The 24,009-nt window shown below is 48.3% G+C and overlaps 5 protein-coding genes across 8 annotated transcripts in view; 3 read left to right on the top strand and 2 right to left on the bottom strand.

The window, feature by feature from the left end:
- Positions 1 to 1,133: 1,133 nt before the first annotated feature.
- Positions 1,134 to 4,010, bottom strand: Rpl4 (ribosomal protein L4). The gene is made up of 8 exons (XM_076309182.1): positions 3,869 to 4,010; positions 3,246 to 3,423; positions 2,861 to 3,106; positions 2,576 to 2,700; positions 2,232 to 2,330; positions 1,873 to 2,144; positions 1,519 to 1,678; positions 1,134 to 1,432 (listed from the first exon to the last, which is right to left on the bottom strand). Exons 1-8 carry the CDS (start codon positions 3,869 to 3,871, stop codon positions 1,214 to 1,216), a joined length of 1,302 nt encoding a protein of 433 aa, XP_076165297.1. The 5' UTR covers positions 3,872 to 4,010; the 3' UTR covers positions 1,134 to 1,213.
- Positions 3,911 to 24,009, bottom strand: part of LOC143145625 (colorectal mutant cancer protein) — a 34,882-nt gene continuing 14,783 nt past the window's right edge. For 2 of the 4 annotated variants that reach the window (XM_076309175.1, XM_076309176.1), the window contains 11 exons: positions 11,257 to 11,518; positions 10,713 to 10,861; positions 10,120 to 10,341; positions 9,613 to 9,801; positions 9,250 to 9,440; positions 8,919 to 9,185; positions 8,665 to 8,860; positions 8,398 to 8,589; positions 8,144 to 8,331; positions 7,968 to 8,070; positions 6,340 to 6,889 (listed from right to left, as the gene is read on the bottom strand). In XM_076309175.1, the coding sequence (XP_076165290.1) occupies positions 6,779 to 6,889; positions 7,968 to 8,070; positions 8,144 to 8,331; positions 8,398 to 8,589; positions 8,665 to 8,860; positions 8,919 to 9,185; positions 9,250 to 9,440; positions 9,613 to 9,801; positions 10,120 to 10,341; positions 10,713 to 10,861; positions 11,257 to 11,518 (2,070 nt within the window). In that variant the 3' untranslated portion in view covers positions 6,340 to 6,778. Of the gene's footprint in view, positions 4,039 to 6,339; positions 6,890 to 7,967; positions 8,071 to 8,143; positions 8,332 to 8,397; positions 8,590 to 8,664; positions 8,861 to 8,918; positions 9,186 to 9,249; positions 9,441 to 9,612; positions 9,802 to 10,119; positions 10,342 to 10,712; positions 10,862 to 11,256; positions 11,519 to 16,225; positions 22,533 to 24,009 lie in introns of those variants that run through there. The other 2 variants (XR_012991740.1, XM_076309174.1) reach the window with 2 other exon arrangements.
- Bcas2 (BCAS2 pre-mRNA processing factor) lies at positions 4,312 to 5,943 on the top strand. The gene is made up of 3 exons (XM_076309184.1): positions 4,312 to 4,450; positions 4,780 to 5,045; positions 5,132 to 5,943. The coding sequence occupies exons 1-3, from the start codon at positions 4,376 to 4,378 to the stop codon at positions 5,523 to 5,525; spliced, it is 735 nt and encodes a 244-aa protein (XP_076165299.1). The 5' UTR covers positions 4,312 to 4,375; the 3' UTR covers positions 5,526 to 5,943.
- On the top strand, positions 7,368 to 8,101 carry LOC143145633 (ubiquinol-cytochrome c reductase complex assembly factor 5-like). The gene is made up of 2 exons (XM_076309188.1): positions 7,368 to 7,708; positions 7,771 to 8,101. The coding sequence occupies exon 1, from the start codon at positions 7,432 to 7,434 to the stop codon at positions 7,654 to 7,656; it is 225 nt and encodes a 74-aa protein (XP_076165303.1). The 5' UTR covers positions 7,368 to 7,431; the 3' UTR covers positions 7,657 to 7,708; positions 7,771 to 8,101.
- LOC143145634 (uncharacterized) lies at positions 12,404 to 13,276 on the top strand. Its single transcript, XM_076309189.1, has 2 exons — positions 12,404 to 12,656; positions 12,908 to 13,276. The coding sequence occupies exon 2, from the start codon at positions 12,922 to 12,924 to the stop codon at positions 13,132 to 13,134; it is 213 nt and encodes a 70-aa protein (XP_076165304.1). The 5' UTR covers positions 12,404 to 12,656; positions 12,908 to 12,921; the 3' UTR covers positions 13,135 to 13,276.

The raw sequence follows: 24,009 nt of genomic DNA, 5'->3' as shown, positions 1-24,009 counted from the left end.
TTACGAGGTTTGCTACGATTTGCGGGAGTATTGTACTCGACGGGCAACCTAAAACAATTTCTTTCCATTATCGTAGGCAAGGATGCTGTTCGCGCCAGAGGTAGACATGTCTTCGATCAAAATAACCGTGAAGGGAAACAATCTGCGTGTGAACGCGTGCAAGCCCTTGAACGATCAATTTGCGAATCAATTGCCAAACATCGCCGAGAAATCGATTTTCGGCGATCTGATCAAGAAAACGATGAAACATTGCGAAAATTTTCTCATACCGGACGACATCGACGGCGAGAAAGTTCGCGCCGTGGTGGATATTAAACAGAGAATGCTCGTCCTTACAGCGCCTATGATGAAACCTAGCAAAGCAAGGAAGAAATTCATTGCAAAAAGTTGAGAGGATATTTCTTATTCTTGTTCGCACGTGAAGTTGGCGGAAATCGAAATACGGAATTCGTCGAAACAACGGACGATCACGCGTTGTCAACATCGGGGAGCTTCGTACGATCCCGTGGACACAATTTCCCACGAATTCGAGAAATTTGTAAATTTATACCGGTCGTCATGGACAATTTACCGCATCATTGTCGCGAAAACGCGATCACCTTGAAGCAAAACGATTACATGAATTTCGAAACGATGTTGAACGGAGTGAAAATGAGTTTTAAGTTCGACAAGATTCCGAACTTTTACATCGTCGACAATAAAGAATGCTACGTTGTACGTTTCTTTTGCAACTTTCGTATAAATAGTAAATTTCTTTCGAGCGGCGCGATTAGTTTTAATCGTACGGAACCTTACAACAAAAGATCATTGGATGTTCACAGGTGGAAATGAAGATCGAGGGATTGAAAGTAGGGACGGTTACTCTGGCCACTGAAAACGTATTGAATATAAAATTGCATAGTTCCGAGGACTGGTCGTACGTCAGGAACTTGAACTTTCCGATACCGCCGGAAGCGAACGCGAAGAAAGTGTCGGTCGAGGTACTCGATGACACGATCTTCGTGCGAGCTCCGCTTAAGAAAAAATATACGTAATAATGTGTATTTTTTTTTCTTTTATCGTTACATCGGAGTTTATACGCGGAGAAATGATTTCCCATCGAAGGTATTTGAGATCAATTACAAGGCCATTCGTTGTCCTGTATAGTTGTCTTCCCATCTTTTATTCAAAACAAATAAAACTTGTTGGTCAACGAGCAGTTGATAAAACGTTTTTACTTCTGAGGGGGTGTAGTAGTTTCGGATGTTTCTGCCGGCTTCGCAGCTTCGTCGGTTGTTTTCGGCGCTTCTGTGGATTTGGCCGCGGCAGTGGTTGCCTTTTTCACGGGTTTCTCCTTCTTGGCTTTGCTCGTTTTCGCAAGCAAGATTTGCTTCCTACGTCTCTCCTGCAGCAGCTTCGACTTTACAGCCGGTGCTGTCTTTGGTAGCGTGATCTGTGCGCGGAAAGAATTTCGTTAGATATGAGTAATAACTTTTATCCACATAGTCAGTATCATCGAAGATCGGAGAGTAAACTTACTCCACGCTTCTCGGCTAAAATAAGCTCCCTCTCTTGCTGGCGTTTCCTTGCCATCAAAATGGCTACACGTTTCAACACAGCGGCGTACGGGTTCAGACGTAACATGGCGCGAGTATTGCTCAACGGGTTCAACTTCTTGACACTGCGGACCACCCTCTTCCTGCAATTGTACCAAAATTTCCTTCACTATACGTATCGCGAGCAACCCACCGGTAATATATTCGCGATAACGCAATGTCAGTTGTAATTATAAGATTTATCACTGTCAGTCAGTAACACGGACCAAAAAGTTTCATCATGAACACGATATACATAACGCCATTATTCGTGTTTGTAACATATAGATTTACGTACCTTGGAGCTCTCAAAACTTTACGAATTTCCTCGGATTTTAAGAGTCTCGACAGATCGGTGTTCGCCATCTTCGGGAATGGCAAATTATACCCAGCTTTAAGTTGGGATTCCTTGCGCCAGGTTCCGTAAAGAGCATCCAGCTTTTCAAAAGCAGATTTAGTCCAAATTACAAACCGCCCGACGTGACCACCAGGCGCCAATTTCAGAAGACTCATTTTGTTGATGTTCATAAGATCAACACCGGGAATGTTACGGAACGCCTTACGAATGCCCTAAGAGTAATACGAACCGGAAAATATACAATCACCCGCACATAGTGAAAACAAGAACGATAAATTATTTTTCGACCGTTTCCATACCTGATCTTGACCGTACACAATCAAGGGCCCTCGACGTTGAATGCGTCTACGATTACGCATTTTACCTTTACCTGCACGAAAACGTTGCGAGTTGTATACCTACGAAAGAGGAAAAAACAAAAATACTACACTCTCGCACGATATACAAATACAGTCTTTGCATAGCATAGACTGTTTGGTTACTATTACCTCCCTCTAGCCAGAAAAGTAGCTATTCAAGAACGCCTAATAACCATGTTTCTCTAGCACCTAATAGGAGCATCTTAATTAAACGTATTTCAATAGAGATGCGGACATTCAATGGTGCAGATAATATTTACTATATTGCTTAAAGGTGTACCGACCTTTTGGATATCGTTCCAGGCCTTGATACGTCTTAAAAATATAACGGCTTGTTTAGTTTTATTGTATTCTTGAATTTTGTCCGACACTACCAAAGGAAATTCTGGAACTTGTTGCATCATGTGACCTAAATATAAAACAAAAATTTAATCGACTGATCTCAATCTGACTGTCTAACTCTGAGTATAATCATTGAGTGTAATCATAGACTTGATCCAGACTACGAAACGTGTTTATCGCAAAATAATTTAACTAATTCAAAATATGAATTGCCACGAGTCGCTTACCTTTAGATTGTACAAGTGCCGGTACACCGGATGCAGCAATAGCGGAAACGAGAGCGTATCTTTTCTGGTTAACGTTAATTTTACGATGCCAGCGTCGCCACGGCTTTGTTGGAGCAAACATGCGTCCTCCTCTACACATGTTTCCAAATGCACCCTGACCAGAGCGATGAGTACCGCCACCGCGTACACGAGGAATACGTGCCACTGCACGTCCAGTACCCCATGATTCGGCAGAGGTTTGATGACCTGATAAAAGAAACCTATATTTAATAATCCTGCCATTAGTTCTTTAACAAATAAAAGTATAAAACGTTACAATTCTGTTTTACGTGTATAAACCTTAAAGTGCCTCAACTCGTAAACGAAATAACAAATTTATACTCACCAGCTTCCTTGGAGACGCAATATGGCTGCCTACTGTTCTTTGAGACTTGTTGATGAACAAAGTTTACAACATCTGGCCGAATTGGTGCTTTGAACACGGCAGGCAAAGAAATAGTGTCTCCCGATGACTCATTTTTATCGGTATACACCGTAACAAGCGGTCGCGCCGTTGATAACGACTAGAAAAAGAGAAAAAAAATCGCTAAATATACGTGTATTTGAAAATATTTGAGAGTAAAATCCATGAGTAAGAGTGGAAACAAAATCACGTGTTACGGTTGGATTCGAAAAGATTTCGGTTGACACGACACATGGCGGACCGAAAAATCAGAACCGTTGTGCCCCTTGTAAACACTTCTTTACGCGTCGAAACGATTTGATTATATTTAAAAACATAAGAAATAAAAAATTGTGCAGATTCAAGAGTTACACACTGGAATATGCTCTACAACGGAACTATACTAATTTATAAACTACAAATTACTACACGTGGTCAACGATACGGCAGACACTAAAATTCTATATTCAGTACAAAATTCTTGCGGACTTAGAAATGTCTCAATCGCAAAACTATATTAAACGTTGGAAGAAAACAAAACTGGAATGAAATGTGAAATTCCTTACCATCTCGCGTCCTTTTTACAACTTTTCACGCATCAGACATAAACCATGCAGCCTGCACACCGTACCTGGTTGAAAAGGAAGAAGGACGCAAGCGGAAATGGAACGTACAGCACGACCTGCGCATGCTCAGACTAGAATTCCCTCTAAAATACCGTTCACAATCGTGCTTACTGAAATTTTATACATTACATACAAAAACTTGAAATAAACAGTATATGCTCTGACCATTAAATTATTCCTTAAATAAAACTAAAAGGACGATTTTATTTGATTGAATATTTTTACAACGAACATTGAAGTATGTTAATCCGAAATTTCATTATTGTGCACCAATGGTAACGTAGCTTTTCAAGGAAAACGAAAAGCACCAATCAACGTCTCTATCGAGAAGAAAGACGAGTCTGGATTGGTGCAGAACCGGTGTTTGAGAATATATATGCGCACCAAATGTAGTATTTGTTGACGCAAATTTTAACTTTAATTTTAAGAAATTTTTCTTTCTTATAAATGGCAGGAGAAGTTATTGTTGATGCGTTACCGTACATAGATCAGGGCTATGATGAACCAGGAGTTAGAGAAGCGGTAAATAGAATTTTATGTTTACAATCTGTAACCTCGAATCAATGAAGACTATATTGTTTATGTTTGCATTTACATTCTGATTAAATAAACAAAGACGTAGTGTATTATTTATTTCATTTTAAACGAGTTTAACCCATTGGTAAACAAAAATACAAAAAACAGTCAAACTATACAGAACCACTGTAGGAGGTCAATAGTCGCATAACACTATTTCTAAAATTAATTTCTAATGCAAAGCACAGTATTCTAAACGCAATCGAACTAAGGGACGGTACAAAGTTCAATGATATTAATGTTGTAAGGCATGTAATAATGGATAAATATTTCAGGCCTTGGCAATGGTTGAAGAGGAGACGCGTCGATATAGACCAACTAAGAATTATTTAGAACATTTGCCACCGCTGAATATAATTGCTTTCGAAACTGATGTAATGAAGCACGAATTTGAGCGAATGCAAAATCGTTTACCCATGGAAGTACTCAGCATGAAACGTTACGAATTGCCTCCACCGCCTCCGGGCAAAATGAACGATCTTGCTGCATGGAACGAAAGTGTAGAAAATAGTAGTGCGCAACTAGAGCATCAAGCTACTCGGTACAGAATTATTCTATTTCTCTAATTGGCGTCGTTACACTCCCTTGAATTTTTTTCTATAGTTACAATGTTTTATACCATTGCAGAATCTGTAATCTTGAGTTAATGATGGAATACGGGTGCGAAGCTTGGAAGTCTTATTTGGAAATACTAGTACAGTTAGTAAGTCAAGCGCAAAAAGAATTGCAAGCATTAAGGAAAAAGATTCAAGAGGTCAATTGGCAAAGAAAATCGATGCAGACTCAAGGAGGAGAAAAGTTGAGGGCATTGGAAGCACAGTGGGTCGGATTGGTATCAAAGAATTACGAAATCGAGCAAGCGTGTGTTCATTTAGAGGAAGAAATACAAAAATCAATAATGAATAAAGGTGAGGCTGTGGAGATCAACGATGTACCAGGAGAAGAAGAACCAGATGTCCCGGGAAAAAGTGCTACAGAGGTTATGGCGACAGAAATGAACCAACAAGAGCAAGAAAATTAAAAAATGTAAAAAAGTATGTGAGATAATTAATGTGTAAATGTGTAAATGACTGTATTTTTTATGCTTATTTAAATATATTAACTGTTTAAAATTATCCAATGTTGTCCATCGGATCTTTTAAATCCATCGCGCAGAATCTTGGACGATGCTGTACCAACATGGCGCTTGGAAAACATTGACGAGTCCTAGAAATTCGTCGAATTAGTAAATACGTGTAAATTTTCATTGTTAGATTTTACAGCGCAAATAAATTATTAATTTCAAAATCGGAGGAATTGATATTAATGAAGAATACAAGAAGTAACTAATAGAAGAGAGAGAATCGAAATACATAAGAGAGTTATAAAGATTATATTTCCGAAACTAAATTAACAATTGTGATTGTGACAGCGAAAGTGAAAAAGACGGAAATAATGCATACTTGGTTCACGGGACGATACATACTTTTCTTTACATTGTCAATGCTGTCTATGATGGCTGGTTCACAATGTGTACACGAGATATACAAACCTCTCAACGATTTAGACGACCTCATAGAAAAAGCGATGAAAGAGAGATTAGCGAAAATGTAATTGCAACATCATCGAAGTGTGTAATAAGGAGTATGAATTAGACTTTATAAATACCAAAACTGTGGTAATTATTTTCAAACCCATGCATTATACGATGTTTCAACTTTTTTAAATTATCCATTTTAATCTTTCGAACTTGCGAAATGTTTACTACAAGGATTAGAAAAAGCAACACGAACCGATAAAAATATTAAGTAACGACAATATCGTAACAAACTCGATACAAACATTACGCGACAGTAGCAGATTTAATAAAGCACAATTTATTTCATCATAGTTTACACGTATCACGCATTTCTGTAATGCTTGGAATATACATATTTACAAGATGAATATCACGGCCTATAAATGACATATAGTATTAAGTAACAATTATTTATATTTCACAGTATACCTGGAGGACTTTCTTAAATAGTTCGCTTGCATTGATGTATCTCGGCAGCAGATTCGCATAAGCATAGCTTGGTAATTGAAATTCGTTAGAATAGTCACTACACGTGTCGTCTTCTTCTAAGAATTACAAAAAGCGAATAATCAAGCGTTATTCTCGGGCAACTATCCGTGTAAAAAAATACGTAAATTTAATCTCCGTTTCGATCGTACTGTAACGATAGGAAATATAAGTAAAAAATATTCCATCGTCATGCCAACGTCGAATGACATTCATTAATCACTGAATTGTCATAATGACGTTTCGCTGGCGCCAGAACTCTGCGACTGAAGTGGTAAACTCGTTTTGTATCCCGCTGATTCCTCCTCCAATAATGCTATTCGTTGCTTCAGCATTTTTACCTGTAAATTATACGAATTTGAAAAAACTAAGAACGCTTAAACAATTGCAAATAATTTGACTCTGTCCGTTATTCGACTATGACGTAATGAGATGCAACTGCGCAGGAGCACGTATAATTTATAAAAAAAAAAACGCAAGATGGCGGTAGTTTGTCAAAATTGACGCGATTACGCATAAGTATGATTTATTAGGAAACCGCTAGATGGCGGTAGTTGGTCAAAGTTGACGCAAAGGAATACAACTGCGCAAATGTATGGTTTATTACAGAACCGCTTGATGGCGGTAGTCGGTGAAAATGTTGGCGCAGAGGTATGATTTATTAGGAAACCGCTAGATGGTGGTAGTTGGTCAAAATTGACGCGACTGCGCAAATGTATGATTTATTAGGAAACCGCTAGATGGCGGTAGTTGGTCAAAGTTGACGCAAGGGAAGGCGACTGCGCATAAGCATGTGCGATTTATTAGAAAACGCGAGATGGCGGTAGTTGGTCAAAGTTATTTCGTTTAAAAGGATTACGTTCCTGCGTTTGAATGTGTTTCAATGCGTTTAAAAACTAAAATTAAAATATGGTATCACAAGTTGCCTGGAAAGGCTCTTGGTGAATTTCGTATGCTGCCATTGTTCTTTGTCATGGGTGCAGCGTTAGAGTTTACTATGATACACTGGCACGTTGGAGAGGTTAACTTTTACAAAACATACAAGAAAAACCGAATAAACGAGGAGGTCGAAAGAAGATTGTCTCAAATGCAAGCACAGTCCGTTTAACGTAGATACAATGAAGCAATAACTAGCATCGAAGCGTGCGAGTGCACACGACGTAAGTATCCGAACGAAACGACATAACTCGAATCTTATTCACGTATCTTATTTTCCGAACAGAAATACCGCAGAGTGCAAGGTTTTCTTTAGAAAGGAACTCAGGAAACACCGGAAAGAAGGGGATTATGTTGCCATTTGCGTAAATTAGTAGGATATGAAAAGTGTAATAAATTAAATGGAAGGAACGCGTGTGGATAATTTTGGCAGTTGCTCTTAATACTCTTTGTAATACGCATTGTGCTTATTCTTATTCATACCTGTGCAGCATGCCTGTCTACCATTCCCAACATTTGCTGTTCCAACTTCTTTAACCTGGATTGATATTTTTTCTTGGATTTCTCTAAAGTTTGTACCAGTGCGCTAAAAATACATACACGGTTAAAAGACGGTTGATCGTCGATCTCATATTCACCCTTATCCACGTTTCAATTACCCATTGGCTCTTTTCAGATCGTTAACTAGTTCGGCAGACTGTTGATGTCTTAGCTCGGAGTTCTTGTTAACCTTATCCAACGTCGAAACTAATTCCTGCAACCGTTCCTTCAGTCTAGCCTCTCGACCCAGCGCCTCTATCAATTCGGATTCTATGCCTTCGCTCTCGTTGTCGCTCAAACCTCGGTCCTGTGAGTAGAATTTGCCAATTCGAGGAAGCGAGTTCTTTATTTCTAATGCGAATAGTGCTCTTACTTTATTCGTTGCCATTGTCAACATGGCCTCTGTATCGTTAAGTTGACCCTGGAGATGTTCAATGGCAGCATGTTGAGCTGCGATTTGCGTGTCGCGTGCGTTTAGTTTCAATTCTATGGTGGCTCGTTCCTTCTCCAGGAGGAAAACGCGTGCCCGTAACTCTGCTTTATCTTCACGCATAGCCATCAATTCCTGCGCGATTATTACAACGGGTGTATTTATCTTTCTAGAATTGGAAGGATCGGTCGCGAGACAATGCGCACAAACCTGCATCAGCACGGCGGTCTCTAAGTCCAATTTCCGAGCTTCAGCGAGGGAAATGGTGTTTTTCGAGTTCAAAGGTTCAGCGTGAACGCTTTCCAATTCCACCGCGGTCGACCTGACCATGGCGCGTTCTCCTTTCAGTCTACCGATGTGCCTTCTGAGTCTCTGTTCGTCCTCGACGCTCCACGTCACCTCGGATCTGAGGACGTGGAATACTCAAGAAAAGGACAATTCGATCGCGAACCTAACGTGCTTACTCGTCCGACAAAACTATGCTATCCTCCCATGGCGCGTTCAGGGTGTTTATACACTCGTTCTCCAGCTTGTTCAGTACGTGATACGCTACGTGCTCGGCCGCTCTTCGGTTATCGATCGTGATGCTGTTTCTCTCGGTCGACAAAGCGATCTCGCTTTCCAACAAGGCAACCAGAACGTCGTAAGCTTCTATCGCGCGATCGCTGTACGAAAGAGCCAGGCGCAACGCGGTCGCGTTCGATTCGTACTTGCCTACCAGCAGACTCAGTCTAAAAGAGAAGAAAACGCGTAGATTCAACGGCGACACGACACCCGTGACGAGTCCAACGATACCTGTCGCATTGTGCCTTGCTCTCGTGCAGAGTGAGCGCGAGAACCGCGTTGTTCGCTCGCGCGTGCTCCAATCTACTGTTCAGTCTCTCCGTTTCGATCTCGAACTGCTTCACAGATCCGTTCAGTTCTTGGAGGTTCGAGTGTTCGAGCAGGTCCGACACCAGATGCTCCGCTACCATCGTGGAGCATACCTAATCGTGTTTCAAGAGATAGAGAGGCGAGTACGCGAGAGGAGAATGGAAAATCCAAGTCGATCCGTCTCCGAAAAGTAATCATCACGGACGGACGGACAGAAGCGTTGGAAGATTCCGGGGAAGCGTAATCGAAAATGCAAAAGCACGGGCACCGGTAACGATTACGTACCCCCAAGTTGGTAATATCGGGTCCCGTGATGTGCCTCTCGTCCGTTCTTCTGAGTCTCACCCTCTCGGCCATTTTGAGAACCGGAGCTTCCTCCCTCGTTACGCTCTTTGTCGGCGGTGTCTGTAGGGGTGGCAAGAGTGGCGAACAAGGTGCACTCAGAGGTTCCGGCGAGCTGGTGTTGCCTCTTGTCTGCGGGAATCAAAGAAGCACGAGGAAACATTACGTCGGTAGAGTTGATAAACATTTTCTGGAAAGGCGTCGGCTCGATCAAAGAGCGAGCGGATCGATGGGGTAACGATGCGAAAAAATTTGTTCAACGTTCGATGGAAACGCGTCGGTAGTTTTCACCGAGGAAAGAAACGACTCGTCGCCAGTTACCCGACGACAATGCCGTTCCTCGTGCTTAAGAATCTATAGCAGACGCGGTATTTGAAAGCGACGCGAAGAGAATATCGATCGCGCGCGGCGCCCCCGCAGAAAATTACAATAGAGACGATTGATACCCACTCTTGTTTCTCTGCGAGGCGATTCGCTGCCAGCCTGTTGCCTCTGATTGCTGACCCAATTCTTAAAATTGGCGAGCTCCGCCTGCAAGCTCGCGATCTCCGCTCCAACGGCTGTGCCCTCTTCCAGCAACACCGCCATGGCCACGCTTTGGCAAGAGGCGGCCTGCTGGGTTGGTTCCGGGGTCGGTAACGCCGCCGGACTGTCCAACTGTTCTCTGCCATTCTAACGGCGCCCGAGCACACCAAGCGAATTTACAGTCACGTCGCAGACGCGTTAACGGACGAATATTAGCGGCGAGGAAACTCTTCCCGAAGTTTCGTTAGTTTCGAACCGGCCGGTGAACTTCCACGTTCGATTCTCGTTACTCAATTCGGTAAAAACAGGGGCCTGCGACGTACGGATTGAAAAGTTTTGCGAGTCCCGCAGCTGCAGCGAGCGTATATATTGTTTCCCATAGTTTCCGTTCGATGAAATTACTCGGCTCGAGGTACATCGGGGGAAGTTTAACGAGTTAAAACTGGCAGAGCGGGAGTTCGATCGCGATAGGAAAAACTGAGCCGATCCTCGGACGAACGAAACTTATTCGGGCGTACCTCGTTAGCTCGTGGCTCGATATCTTCGCAGCAGCTGGAATCGACGTCCCCCAAGGTACGATCCCCGTCGCCCTGGATGTCGCCACCGCCTTCGCTCTCCTCCACGGGGTTCGTGATCGAGCCCTCCGCGTCTCGGCTCGTCTCTACTTCTGCGAAACGTAAAAGCAACGCGTAGAGAGTCTAGGAGTGCGCCCTCCTCGAGCCTCGCGCGCCCCTCGTCCCTCGAATACTTTCGTTCGTTACGTCTCGCGGCTATTGTCCGCGTTATCCGATGTTTCGAAGGCGTCTCGGGGTCGTATTGTTTCTCGAGTCTCGTAACGCGACCTCTTCGTTTATAGAACGCTGGCACGCGGTCGAGTAAACAACGAATACGCGACGACATCGGAGCTGCACGCTCACCGAAGAAAACGAGAACATCGACGGACGAAAACCGGCCAGAGTTTTCCGCGATCTCGTAATCGATCGTTACCAAACGAGTCTCGAATTTTTACGGAGGCTAAGGACGAGCGACACCGTGCACCGGCGAAACATCGAAAGTCGTTACCGGACTCGTCCTCCTCGGCAATCACGGTAGCTCGGTGTCTTTCGAGCTGCCTGCCGAGCTCGGCGATCACGGAATGCAACTCGGTGAGCCTCTCCTCGTGTCTGGCCGCTTGCTGCTCCGCTCTCTGCTCGGCTCGCGCCGCTTGCACCTCGGCTCTGACCAGAGCCGCTTCGACCGCTTCTCTCGCTCTCGTGGCCGTCACCAGCCTCGAGTTCAGCTCGGCCACCTCCGAACGGAGAGACGAGAGCGCGGCCGCGTGGAGCTGAAACAGAAAATCAAGCGGAAGCTGGTTACGCATCTGTCTCGCGATCGCTCGGGGATTTTCGCCAAGTTACGGTCACATTTTTGCGACGCGTCGTCTATCGTTCTCTTATCGTTGCATCTCCGAGAGAAGCGAACAAAATTGATCGTCGTCGAGCCGGTAATTTGACCGCTCGCGCGCCGTCTTATGATTCAGCGCCGCCTTCTACGGGTTTGATTCCTCTCGTGACGCAACCTGTCTACTTCAAGGATTTGCAACCAGGACCGATAAGGATCGCCCTGGTTGCGCACCGTCGTTCCAGAACCAACGATGAAACTCGAATCGTCCCCCTGCCTATTCTACGGATCGATAATCCCCTCGTCTTTTCAAACATTTACGATCTTCCGTCTCGGATGCGATTAGTCTCTTTGTCGTTGGTCTCCCGTGAGCCGGGGTTCGCCAAGACGCATCCACGAGGGCACGAGCGACGCCAGAAGCTCGCAGTTGCGTCTTTTGGGCCGGTCCTCTGCATTGCAAGCACGGAGAATCCCATTCAAGGACCCGATGATCCGGAGTTCCGTTAAGGTCGTCTTTGTACGCGTCTCGAAAACAAGGTTACCGGTTCTCCGTCATTATCGAACGGTCGTATCGCTCCGAACCGCAGACCGGTCATTTCTCGCGAACGTGACACACTTGAAGAAAGCGAGAGAGAGAAAACGGAAACAGTGACGGAACGAGGGAAAAAAAATTCGAGTCGACGGTCATTTTGCGTCTTCTTTGTAAACGGAATCCACGGTGGTCCCAGACGACCGTCCTTCCGCCTTGTTATCGGACCTTCCTCGTTAATTTCCGTCGCAGCATTCGATGCATTCCGAGAGCGTGAACGCGAGAAACGGGAGGGGAAAAAAAAAATAAAATAAAAATCGCGCGGGCGAGGATACGTGTTTACAGCGGCATCGTGTATCGCGAGTGTCCTTCACGGAGGCAACCGGCCGTGACGTACGTTGCGATACGGCGAGTCGCTAATGATTCCTGGCCACGTGATAGAGCCGCGTATAAAAATCACCGGCCGTAATTACGCGGTTCCATTCGAGAAGCAACAGCCACCGTGTCGAGACGATCGTGCGCGAATCACGGCAAGACTGCAACTCAACGACAGGTAAACTTAACATTTTGTAGTTCGTCGTTAACGGTTACCATTCGAACGAATGCGAAACGGTAGTAATCGTAAAACAGTCGACGTCGCGTGGCCCATGAAAGTGGGTTTATACCACTTTCTTCGTTCGTAGCTCTCGACCGCTCCGAGTTACGGGGTTCTGTCGTGGAACATAATTATAATAACGAGAGTTGCAATAGCGCGCGTCTCGGTGCGAGAAATATTCACTCTCGCTCCCACTGCGATCGTTTCAGAATATCTCGACAAGATGAAGCGAATGCTGGCCCTGACGATCGTTCTGCTGGTGGTTTGCGCGACGTCCATGGCACAGACGGACGACTACATCCACCTGCCGGGGAAGAGCTGCGCGGACGCACCGGCCTGTCCGGATGGTAGACCCTGCGTGATGGCTACTCCCCGGTGCAACGTGGGTACCTGCGGCAAGAACCTGGTGCCCACGTGCGGCACCAAGAGGACCTGAATGTCGCGGTATCGTTCGAGGAACAAGTGGGTCGCGCACACGCCGCTGGTCATCGTCTTCGTTCATCGACTGACGCGAATGTTGATAGTCGACGCGTGAACAACGACTGTAACGTAGACAATAAAGCTCCACTATTTCTCGATTTCGGCGTTGTTTCGTTTTCCAGCAGAGCGTTCTCTGCCGAAAGACAAAAATCACGAATCGATGTAAACTTCTCCGAAACGACGATCTCGTAACATTGGTGGCCTGGAAACGCGACGAGTCGGTTACACAACTCGCGAATGCTTCGCAATGACTCACCGCGCGATTACCAAAGACAGGTTGGACGGGCTCTTCGAGTCGTTTTCTTCTTCGTCGACGCGTTTCGAGCGATCGAAGGGAACGAACCGACCGAATTTCTCCGCGACCTTCGAACGTTCGCCGCACGGACCGTAAAGCGATACCGGAAATTGCGGTAAAGCGGTGTAAAGCCGACGCGACAAAGGTGATCGGAGAGGGGCCATCGACTTTCTCGGTAGTCGAATACCCGATATCCCGACCCGACCGGATACAACGGGAACTCTGTTCTCGTCTTTGCTACGCGATATTGCTCCGAGAGCGATATAATTTCGGTTCGTTCGAAACTCCGTGGCAAACGAAGGACGTTTTGCATCGCGACGCGTTTCAACGACGTCTCTTGGAGTTTTTCGGGAAACGGTCCTCTCCTCGGTGCGTTTGCCTTCAAATTTAGCGTCTGTTTGCTCTCGAAACTCGAATCCTCCGAGAGAACAACGAGGCGGCACCTGTCGGACGGTCTCGAAAGAGAATCCTCGAAGATTCCACTTTTTCCTCGCTCGACGAGCACGGGATTCGAGGGCCGGGTGTGTACACTGCGTCGCGAGCACGGAAATTGCGGAATCCGTCCTCGAAACGCCAGCGAAATACCTTCGAGGTGTTCTTTAACCCTTTCGTCGATATAACCGAGCTCACGGATATCGTGTCGACACGAGGCGTTAAAGAGTATCGAATTCGAGGAGATTTGGACGCGTTCCTCTCTCCGTTAACGACCTCGCGAATAAGGACGGAAGCTACTCGAACCGGTGACCGTTTCCACGTTTTTGGAAAGGAAATCGATAAGGACGGAAAGCTAATCCTTCGGAATTTGTACTCGAATTTTTCTTTCCGTGGAAAAAACGAAGAGAAAAAAAAAGAACAAGTAGAGTTTTTTGACGAGGGAATCTCGACGAGACGGCAAAAGGAATTTCAAACACTTTCGGAAATAGTTTGCAGACGTTTCTTCCGTAAAGAGATGCGAAGATTAATCGAGGTGCAACGCCTCCGGTGTTTCCATCGTACGCGAGTCGACGACGCGTCTCGAGGGGCGAACCGAACCGTCCGTGTTATAAAACCGACAGCTGTCTCCGTGTTTCTTACGCGGCCGGGTAAACCCCGTCGATCGAACAGGTCCTGTAAAAAAAAATTCTCGTTCAAAGGTGGCGCATGAAAGTCAATCGCACGGTGATCGGACGAGACCAGGCGGCTGCGTTTTCCGCGCGAGAGCTCGGCCCTTCGAGACGACCATAATTGTACAACGAAGCGCGATCGGCCGGTGAAAAATTAGAGGCAAACTTTGCTCGATGAATTATCTCTGTAAACCGTGGTCGAGCAACGGACAAGGACGAGAAGACGGATGTTTTCGAGAACGATCGAATACGGAGGTCCTTACCGCGACAATGTTTGTCCATCGAGGAGATGGTCCGGTCCAGCGAGCTCGTAATAAGATCAACGAGTATCCGATAGTCCGTAACGAGATTTTTTTTCTCGATAGAAATAGACCGGGGTCCCGTAATCCCGTTAAACGGGTCAAGTAGGTGTCCCTTTCGGAATCGTAAATTCCTCGGCCGGTCCGCCACGACCCTTTTTCTTCTCTTTGTCCCGGCGTGAAAAGGGAGGAGCAGCCTTACTCGGTTCGATCCGGGGGAACGAAGACGAACCGAGCCAAAGGGTGAGCATCCGTTTGAAACGGTTCTTTTGTGGCCCGCTGGGACAAAAGAGGTTACCCATGGACACGTCTATTCTGCCCGACGCGAGGACGCCGCCTGTAAAACGATGTCCCTCCTTCTCCACGACTCGAGAGGATGCTCTTGCTCCGGCTAACTAATTCTCTCGGTACGAGGAGCGAGATCTTTGACCGATTAGGCGACTTTTTCCGGTCAGACGAGAGAGCGAGCGGCGACACCTAGCCGGGAGGAAATCGATCCGTTGTCGCGCATTTGGACGTCGCTAACGAGACACCCGACGGGGCGAAAAACGTGGAATTGGACGGATTGATTCGACCGATCGGAAAGTGTCGGCGGAGGGAAAACGAAATTACCGGGGAGCGAACTAAAGTTTATTCGGAAACTCCTCTGTGATATCGATCGTTCGGTTGGTTAGGCGTCGCTCGTCCGCGGCAGCTCTATCTCTGCGGGATTAAAGTTTAAAGGGTAGTAGTCGATTCGTCTGCATGAGCTTACGGAGAGACAGACAACCGGACGAGGACGAGGGAAAGAGAGAAAGGGAAGGAAGACAACGGGAGACGAACGGATCGAGCGAGCGCGTATCTGTCGGTGAAAGACCGGCTGGATGGAAAACGAGGAAAAACAAGGAGGACCTGGAGACAAAGGGACGGAGAAGGAGAGGAGGATAATCTAAACGCGACGAACGGAGAACTCGAGAAGGACGAAAAACGAACGAGATACTACTTCAGGATGCATATGGAGCCGTAGGAGAGGAACGGGGAAAGGGAAAACTGGAAGGAGAGGAAACATCGTCCTGTTCCTGAGAGACGGCCACGATCCACTTTGCTTTTGAATCGAATACGACAGCGGCAAAAATTACGGAACTCCATTATCGGGTGTTGGAATTCTCCGCGTCTGGCTTGTTCCGCGTTTCGTTAACGCGCCATCGAATCTCCACCCACCCTCGCTTCGAGGACGAAACGTCCTACCCCTTTGTCCTCTCTGATCGATGTCCTCTCGGATCGAAACCAACTCCAAAAAATCCCCGCTCAGTTTCGAGCGGATTGACGAAAGTTCGTTATCGTACGCAACGCCAAAAATCTTTGACTTACAAACTCCTGGTGCTTGTCCCTGTGACCAGCTTCGACCTGTATGGGTACGGTCCTATCGGAGCTGCGATCACCGGGGCAGCAGAGCCACGATCTGGACCTGGTTAATCCTTTCGGTTCCTCGTCGTCCTCCTCCTCCTCCTCGGCGTCCTCGTCCTCGGTGGTGGCGCAGTGCACGTAAACCAGATCGTCCCTGCGCGGTGTCTCCGGAATCTCTTTCCCAGAGGCGGGAACGTGACTCGGCTGTACCGAGAATCTGCTCCCCGGTTGACAGTACTGCTGTTGCTGTTGCTGGTGTTGCACCTGCACCTGCACTCGCTGTCGGTGCAACCGGTCCGCGTAGCAAGCTGGCTCCGCGGAGCCATTGTTCACGGCCACCGTGAAGCCCGCCAGGTTGTCTCCGGTGCTTTTCCTTAATTCTCGTTCACCGCGGGATCGATCATCGCGTCCATCGACCGAGTCGCGGTTCCTCGTCGCGAATACACCGATCGCGATCGAGAACGTTTCTTCGGCTCTGTTCCTTCGGTTCTTCCGTCTTGTCTCTGGCTCGTGGACACTTTTCGTCGCGCTCGAGGACGTATCGCGATATCGTAGCGATCGATAGGTGGTCGAACCGAGGCGGATCTTCGTTGCGAGAGGGGTGTTAGCTAAGGCACGAGCGGACTTCGAAGACGACGAACTCGAGCGAAACCTTCCGAGCGAGCAAAGTCGAGATACGCGAGCACGGTGACCGTTTCGGACACATTGCGGCGATCTCGGCGAAGCTGGAAGACGATTAAACGCGTTTCTGGCTACCGTATCTACCTTGGAAATCTCGCGATCGTTTTTCTTTCGAACGAGTCGCGCGATACGCGCGATACGCGCGGACGGGAAAGGTTGGGAAAAAAAATGAAATTCCATCCGAACCGGAGGATTTCAATTTAGAGCGTGAAACGAGAAAATCGCAGTCACTAATTATAATTCGTAGGACGGTTGAAGTTTTTCCGCTTTGGCACGTGCCGCGTTCGTTCTTTCGTTCGTTCGGTCCTCGGCCGGGTGCGGGGCGACAGCGATTCCGATGTCGAAATCGCGAAAAAGCTCGAGCACTCTGGCCCGAACGCTTTAATGGCACGAGATTTGCCGGTTGAAGGTTTTTCCTTTTTTTTTTTTACATGTTCAACGTGTTTAACGAGCGCGGGATTCCGGCTGCTCGTTAACCTGTCATTAGTGGCCCGGTCAACGCTGGTCTTCGATGTTCTCCCCACGGCTGTTCGTTAGCTTTTCAACGATGCGTTTCGACGCCTTTAGCGCAGCCGTCGATCCGATTACGGACTCACCCTTCGCGAATAAAAACGGAAACCGTGCGCAATATTCGCGAATATTACTTTCGCGTTGTCGCGTCCCCACTGTCCGGAGCGCGCGAGCCTCGATTTCCAACGATAAAAACGGAATATCTTCGACGAAAAATCGTGGCCGCGAGCTCCTCGTCGTTGACCCATTTCCGTCGATCCGATCCTTCGTTACCGGGAAGATTGGTGAGCGTGTACGCGTTCGAGGAGGACTTTGAATCTCGCGTGGTCGATCTGCGAATCGCGCGAGAACCGATGCGACGATTACGAAGTGGCCTCGACGCGTGACCGGAATTCAACGGTTACCCAGATAAGGGCGGCAAGGTGGAGGAGAGAAGCCTGGAAATTCTTTCTCGCGCGAGCTATCTACCCGAGATTTAAGCCGGGAAAAAGATAACCTCGCCGCGGGGCTTACGCCGCTTGTTCGAGCTTCGATTGTACGCGAGACTCGGAGTCGAAATCCTATTATCTTGGCAGCAGTTCGAAATAAGCGGATCGGGAGATTCCGCTTTGTTTATCGGGAGTTCGTTAGCTGAATACCGGCGCGGATATTTTTCCGCGCGTTTTCCATCGAGGGTGGAACGTTTTCGTAGGCGGCTACATCGTCGAACGCGAACGTTTGAAAACAAACGGGGCGCCGCGGCGCTCGTCTAATTTCGCCGGAACGCTTTCGCGAACGAGGCTCGCTCGATGTTTGGCGTTACCAAGGAACCAGCCGCGACCATAAATCTCTTCCGGTGTAAACATATTTGCATATTGCGCTGCCGGTGTAAATCTATCCGCGGGCGTGTCCCGACCTCGCGAAGAAGCGAACGAAACGGATGGGTTAAGTACAGGAGGAAACGAGCACGGAGATATTAATCTATCGAGATCGATGGAAGCGGACCTTGCGGCGAAAGCGTCGACCCGATTCGAACCGATCGTAAAAAGTAGGCGTGTTGGAACCAATGCAACGATAACGTCGGTTGGCCAATGGCTGACGTTAATTTTAAGGACTACCGTTGCATCGGTGCCAAAATTTCCCTATTTTCCTTTGGATTTGTTCAATTTCAACCCGAGAGTCAAGGGCGGACCGTACAAGGGCATTATCGGACGCGCGGGAGCCCTGCGTATCATAAGAAACTTTGTATTACGATACGATATTTACAAGGCGCGATATTAAAGGACAAATTGAATGGTTCGTTCCTTCTTTCGTTCGTTCTGTCGGGTCGGTTGCGATTCAACGGGACAAATTGCCGTGGCCTGTAAGTAACACCGGTTGTCCGATCGGAACGGCCGCGGGCGAACGCCGATTGCCGTAATCGAGTTCGCGCGGGGCCGCAGTTAGCATAAACTCGCCGATCTAGAAAGCTGCTTAATTGCTCCGACCGGAGCGTATCGATTCCGGACGAGATCGCGGCCCGAAGAGGACGCCTCGCCTCGCCTCACCTCGCCTCGCGTCGCGACGCGGAAAGTAAATTAATTGCTCGACCGGCAATTACGAACGCGAGAAAGGGGTAGAGATTTCCGTCGGGGACTTAACGAGGCCCTTATTACCGGGTGCAATTAGTTTTTACGCGAGGTCAATGCGATCAAAGTCACCGTGGAAGGAATTCGCGAGTGCCGCGGTTCGTAACTCGTTCTGGTTGTTCTCGACGAAGTTGGCGATCCCGATGGTAATTGTTCCGCGGGGGGGAGGCCAACAAAAATCATCTCCAGTTGGAGAGGAGCGCGAGGAAACTCCTTCTCGGTGCGCGTGCCGTGTGCCCCGGGAAAGCGCGTTAATTAAACGAGTTAATTAGTCAAGGCTACGTAACCGCGCGGTATGCCGGGAAAACCGCGTGGCGCGCGAATTTGGGAGAGATGGCCGGTGACCGGCGGCCAATTATGGAAGCTGCTACGCTCGGGGTAGAAAACGAACGTTGCTTCTTCCATTTTGGAGCCGGTGCAGTCTCGAATGGCCAAACTCTCGCGATACGGTACCGATCGCGGCAACGAGAATCGACGGGGGGCCGACTTTGTAATTCGGATTCAATTAAATCGATTCGACTTTCGATCGCGTTGGAAATTCCGTCGCGAGAAACGATCACCGCTAGAGATCGTGCGGTACGAGCGTATGCTAATGTGGATCGCGATTTCCTCGCGATCGAGATCGTCGTTCCCGTTTCCCCTTCTTTTTTTTTCAACGCGCTTATTAATCGCGCACACGAAAGCGAAGGAATTATCGGAGGCGATATTGGGTGAACGGGTTTTTACGACACCGCGCGTCAACGATAATCGACTCTCGCTATAAATCCTCGATCTTTCGTTCCGCTCTCTGCGCCTTTGGAGTGCAAACATCGAGGAGCACGGTTCTTTTTACCGAGTATCGCCTAGACCCGACAGCTGGCTCACGGTCCTGTCCAAACTTTTCGTCCATTAACGCGCGATGCTGTCCAAACACGAGAATTTTCTCGTTTGGTTAACGAGCGTGTAAAAAGCGAGAACGGACGAGGCGAAGTTTCGGCAACTGCGCGTCGCCCGGAATGGATTAGCTTATCCTGTCGGGGGACATTTGCATTACGCTGACGCAGAACGACGACCCTATCCCCTTTCAACGTCGCCACCCTTTCTCTCTTTCTTCGACGAAGCGGCCGCGCATGGCCATCGGAAATTTGTCGGCTCGAGTCGCGCGCGTAGCCACGAGACGCGATCGGATCCCTATCTGGATTATTAATTAGCGAGCGCCTCGTGGGCCCAAAACGAACGAATCGTCTTCGCGCAGCTGGTCTCTTTCGAAGGAGATATCGCGCGGAAACGGATGGTAGGTCAGGGGGTGACCGACGAGCTGCCTAGGTGAATATTGTACGAGTAATTAGCGCGCGTAGGCCACGCCAGGCTGCGTTCGCTCGACGCCAGTTGTTGCACGAACGCGCGAGTATTCTCGACGATTCGAAGCGGCGTAAACGTCGCGTGGCTGAAAGCCGCGAGTTTAATAACCCTTCGGGGACCGATTGGAACTTAACTCGCAGCTGCTACGATACGTTTACGATAACGGAACTTGGGGGGAGAACTGTTTGCATCCGTCGAAAGAAACGTCCAGTGCCGTCGAGCGATCGCGGTGCCATTTTCGAGAAATATTTTTACATCTTCGAGCCAACGTCCAAAGCGAAATGCGCGGAACCTGGGAGACCGTTGGAAAATATTGACCCTGCGAGGAACGCTCGAAACTCGAGTATTTCTTTATCGTCGGACATACCCGACGCCGATATTGCTCGGCCGTTGACTTTCGGGAACGGATCTTTTCCATTCTTAGCAATTTTACCCTAACAAAGGGACGTATCTCGATACGATCCGGCGAAACGCCGATCGTCGATCGTTCGAGGAAAATAAATTTCTTCAAAGTGGAACGCGTCGAATGCTTCGAGAGACGACCACGTCTTGGCTCGAGGAAAGCTCCGCTCGTCAAGGGGGTAAAAAGGTGTCGTTTCAGCGGATCGCTCAATTCCCTCGGAGGATCGTGTCTCGAACCGAACGATGCTTTTTTCTTCGCGAGAATCGCTGGATCGCTGGACCAGCAGGAACGCGGAAGTCGGTTCGTTAAACTTATTACCGATCTTTCGAATCGTTGTCCGACGATTTTTCTTCTTCGGACACGAGAGAGCGGGAGAGAGGATCACGAACGGGAGGGGAACGAAACGAGAGGGAGTGATACACGCGGCGCGGAAACAACGATCGGTAGGGAGTCGGGGGAAAGTAAGAACGATGAATGGAGCAGGCCGGTGATTACGTTAATACCGTAAATGAATATGGTAGACGGGAAACAAAGAACAAGACGAATAGGATAACGTCTGGCGTCGCTAAACAACCGCGCGCGGTAACGATACCGTGCGCCACGGGAAGTAACGCTAAGAATGAGAAAGCGTTCCAACGAAACGATCGTTCCGATTGTAAGAACGACGGTACCTCGAGCGGAAAGTGTACACCGTTCGTGCGAACTTTCTTCCCGTAACTTTTGAAAAGGCTGCCGCGCCTCCGCAAAGGCAATAGGGGGAATTTTCCACGGCGGGATAGCTCGAAACGAACCGTAAACAAACCATTCGTGGACCGAACGAAACGAACAAAAGTTTCGAATCTTGGTCGCGAAACGCGTTCAGTCTCCAGCGAAGACTTTCCATGGTACGTCGTGGCGGGGAAAGAATTTCGCCCGACTACGCCTTCGTCGAGGCGTAGAGCAACCCCGAATGTACACGGTGCAGGGAAGATAACGGCGCGTATATCGGCGTGCGATTCGCGTTGCCAGCCGTAATTGCTTTTGCATCGATTCTCCGTCACGGGGTCGGCCGACTTCCCGACGTCCTACATAGACGCGAACTGCGCCAAATTCCAGGTAACGTCGTCGTTCGAGGCGAAAAACAGTGCCGCGTAGCACGCGACGCTATTGCTCCGACGCATCGATCGGGCGCATCGTAATGCCGAGATCGACAATACGCGCAACGTTCTCGGGATCTATCCTTGTAAGGGGTACTAGTTCTCCGCGCGTTCCTATCGCCTCGACGTCATCGCGCCTCGCGATGTTTGCCAATCCGTAACTCCTGTACAAATCGACCCTGACGCTCGACCTATTTTATCATCGTCGATCCGCGCAAAACCCACCGACACGCGACAGGAATACTTCTCGATGCGCAGCGTTCGTAAACCGATCCGGGAGCGATGTTTCTCGACTATCGATACGCGAGACGATCGTCGCGAGCTTTTGCGATCCGTAACGAAGACGAATCGCCGGAGATGCACTCGGAATGCGCGTCTATGCGTTGCTATCACTCGCCCTACCGATCGCTACTCGCGAGACACTCCGATCTCCTTACGAAACCGGCGTGGAAGCAACGCGCAAACACTCGACCGGTGTCGACGTGTTCCTCGAGGTAGGACTACGCGACTGCGACACACGCGATAAAGCTCTCGATCGGTCGATCGGAGCGGCGAGCAACCGCTACGTCGGGCGAAACGCTCGGTGACGGACTGAGCCACCGATTCTCCCACACCCCTGATGCGTTTCTCGTAGCCTCGGCCGAGGGCGTCCGAGCGACCCCGAGCTTCGCCGATCTCGCGGCTCGTTGCACCGAAAGCTCGGAGAGATCCTCCCGTCTCGTTTGTGCAACGTCGGTCTCCGATACCGGACTAAATAAATATATATACAGACCGATGAAAAGAAAAAAGGAAAGAATGCAATGGCTCCGAAAGTTTCCTCGCGGCTTCCGAGTCAACGCGCGAGTAATTACGACTCGCGCAAGACTATCCTCGCGTTATCTCGATTCCGGGTGGTCGAGTCGATCCTCCGCGCGACGTGTTTCCGAACGGCGGAGCTTTAATTGCAAACACCGTAAATGCACCCGGCGGTTTATCGTTACGCTCCCGCTTCCCAAACGTATGCATTTATCCAACACTCGCGATACTTGGACGGTTTAACGCGCGAGTTTCGCACGATTTGTACGCTTTACTCTGCGATTCACGCCCGACGCGCTATTTACGATCGACGGAAGAACGTTGCGAGTACATCCTCGTCGATACAAAGTCGCGATCGCGACATCGAAACCGCGGCTTGTTTATCGCCAGGAAGCGCGAAAATTACAGCTGCGCCGGCTTACCGACCAACGACTCTGTTCAATTACAGAAACAGGAACGCGACTCGTAACGATTCCATTAAGGGGCGGAGTGCGATCGCCGTTTAAAGTCAAACGACGTGGAACTTGTCCCTGACATAATTACGGGGGAACGCGACGGGATCTCGACGACTCGGAAGAAAAAGACTAGGAGAATTTCGAGAGACTCTTCGATCGCGGTTTCAGTTGTCGTGGATAACGAGCCTCGGTTGCTTCGATCGATCGAAGAAACGCGTGCAAACTAGTTGGGTTTTGCGAAAAGAAAAAAAAAAAAAAAGAATACATCCTCGTTGTCGCCTTATCGCGCTTCGGATGAGGACTGTCCTTTAATGGCGCGCGCCACACCTGTTCGTAATATTTGTCCACTTATCGCGCGGCAATCGGCGTAACGGTACACAATGTCGAACAACATCGGAGAACTAGTTACCGCACGCCGGAAGACCAGGGAAAAAGCACCAGGCAAAAACGGAGTACGGATACTTTCGATGGCGGACGCAAGTCGCTCGCAATTATACGGCTAAACGAAGAGCAAGCATAAGAACCTCGATAACGAACGATGCTCCAGCCCGCTCGACCTTGATTCGTTCGCGTGGAGCTTTCGACGTTATCGAAGCGGAGCACTGCGCGCGGTTTCGCCGATCTTCTGGCCGGAAAACGCGTTCAAAGTACGGAAACGGAGCGGTGAAAAAGTTTTTCCGGCTCGTGAACACTCCAAAGCAGGGAATTATTAAAATTGATGGGAAAAAAGAGTGCGCCGATAATCGGTCCTCGATTGTATTAGCGGAATTACGAAGACGGGTCTACCGGGTGTGGCTTCTTAATTAACTTTGCTAATTTC

This window comes from Ptiloglossa arizonensis, chromosome 4 (genome assembly GCF_051014685.1).
Source record: "Ptiloglossa arizonensis isolate GNS036 chromosome 4, iyPtiAriz1_principal, whole genome shotgun sequence".
In the NCBI taxonomy this organism is placed as follows: domain Eukaryota; kingdom Metazoa; phylum Arthropoda; class Insecta; order Hymenoptera; family Colletidae; genus Ptiloglossa; species Ptiloglossa arizonensis.
This window is presented reverse-complemented; position numbering and strand designations above follow the sequence as displayed.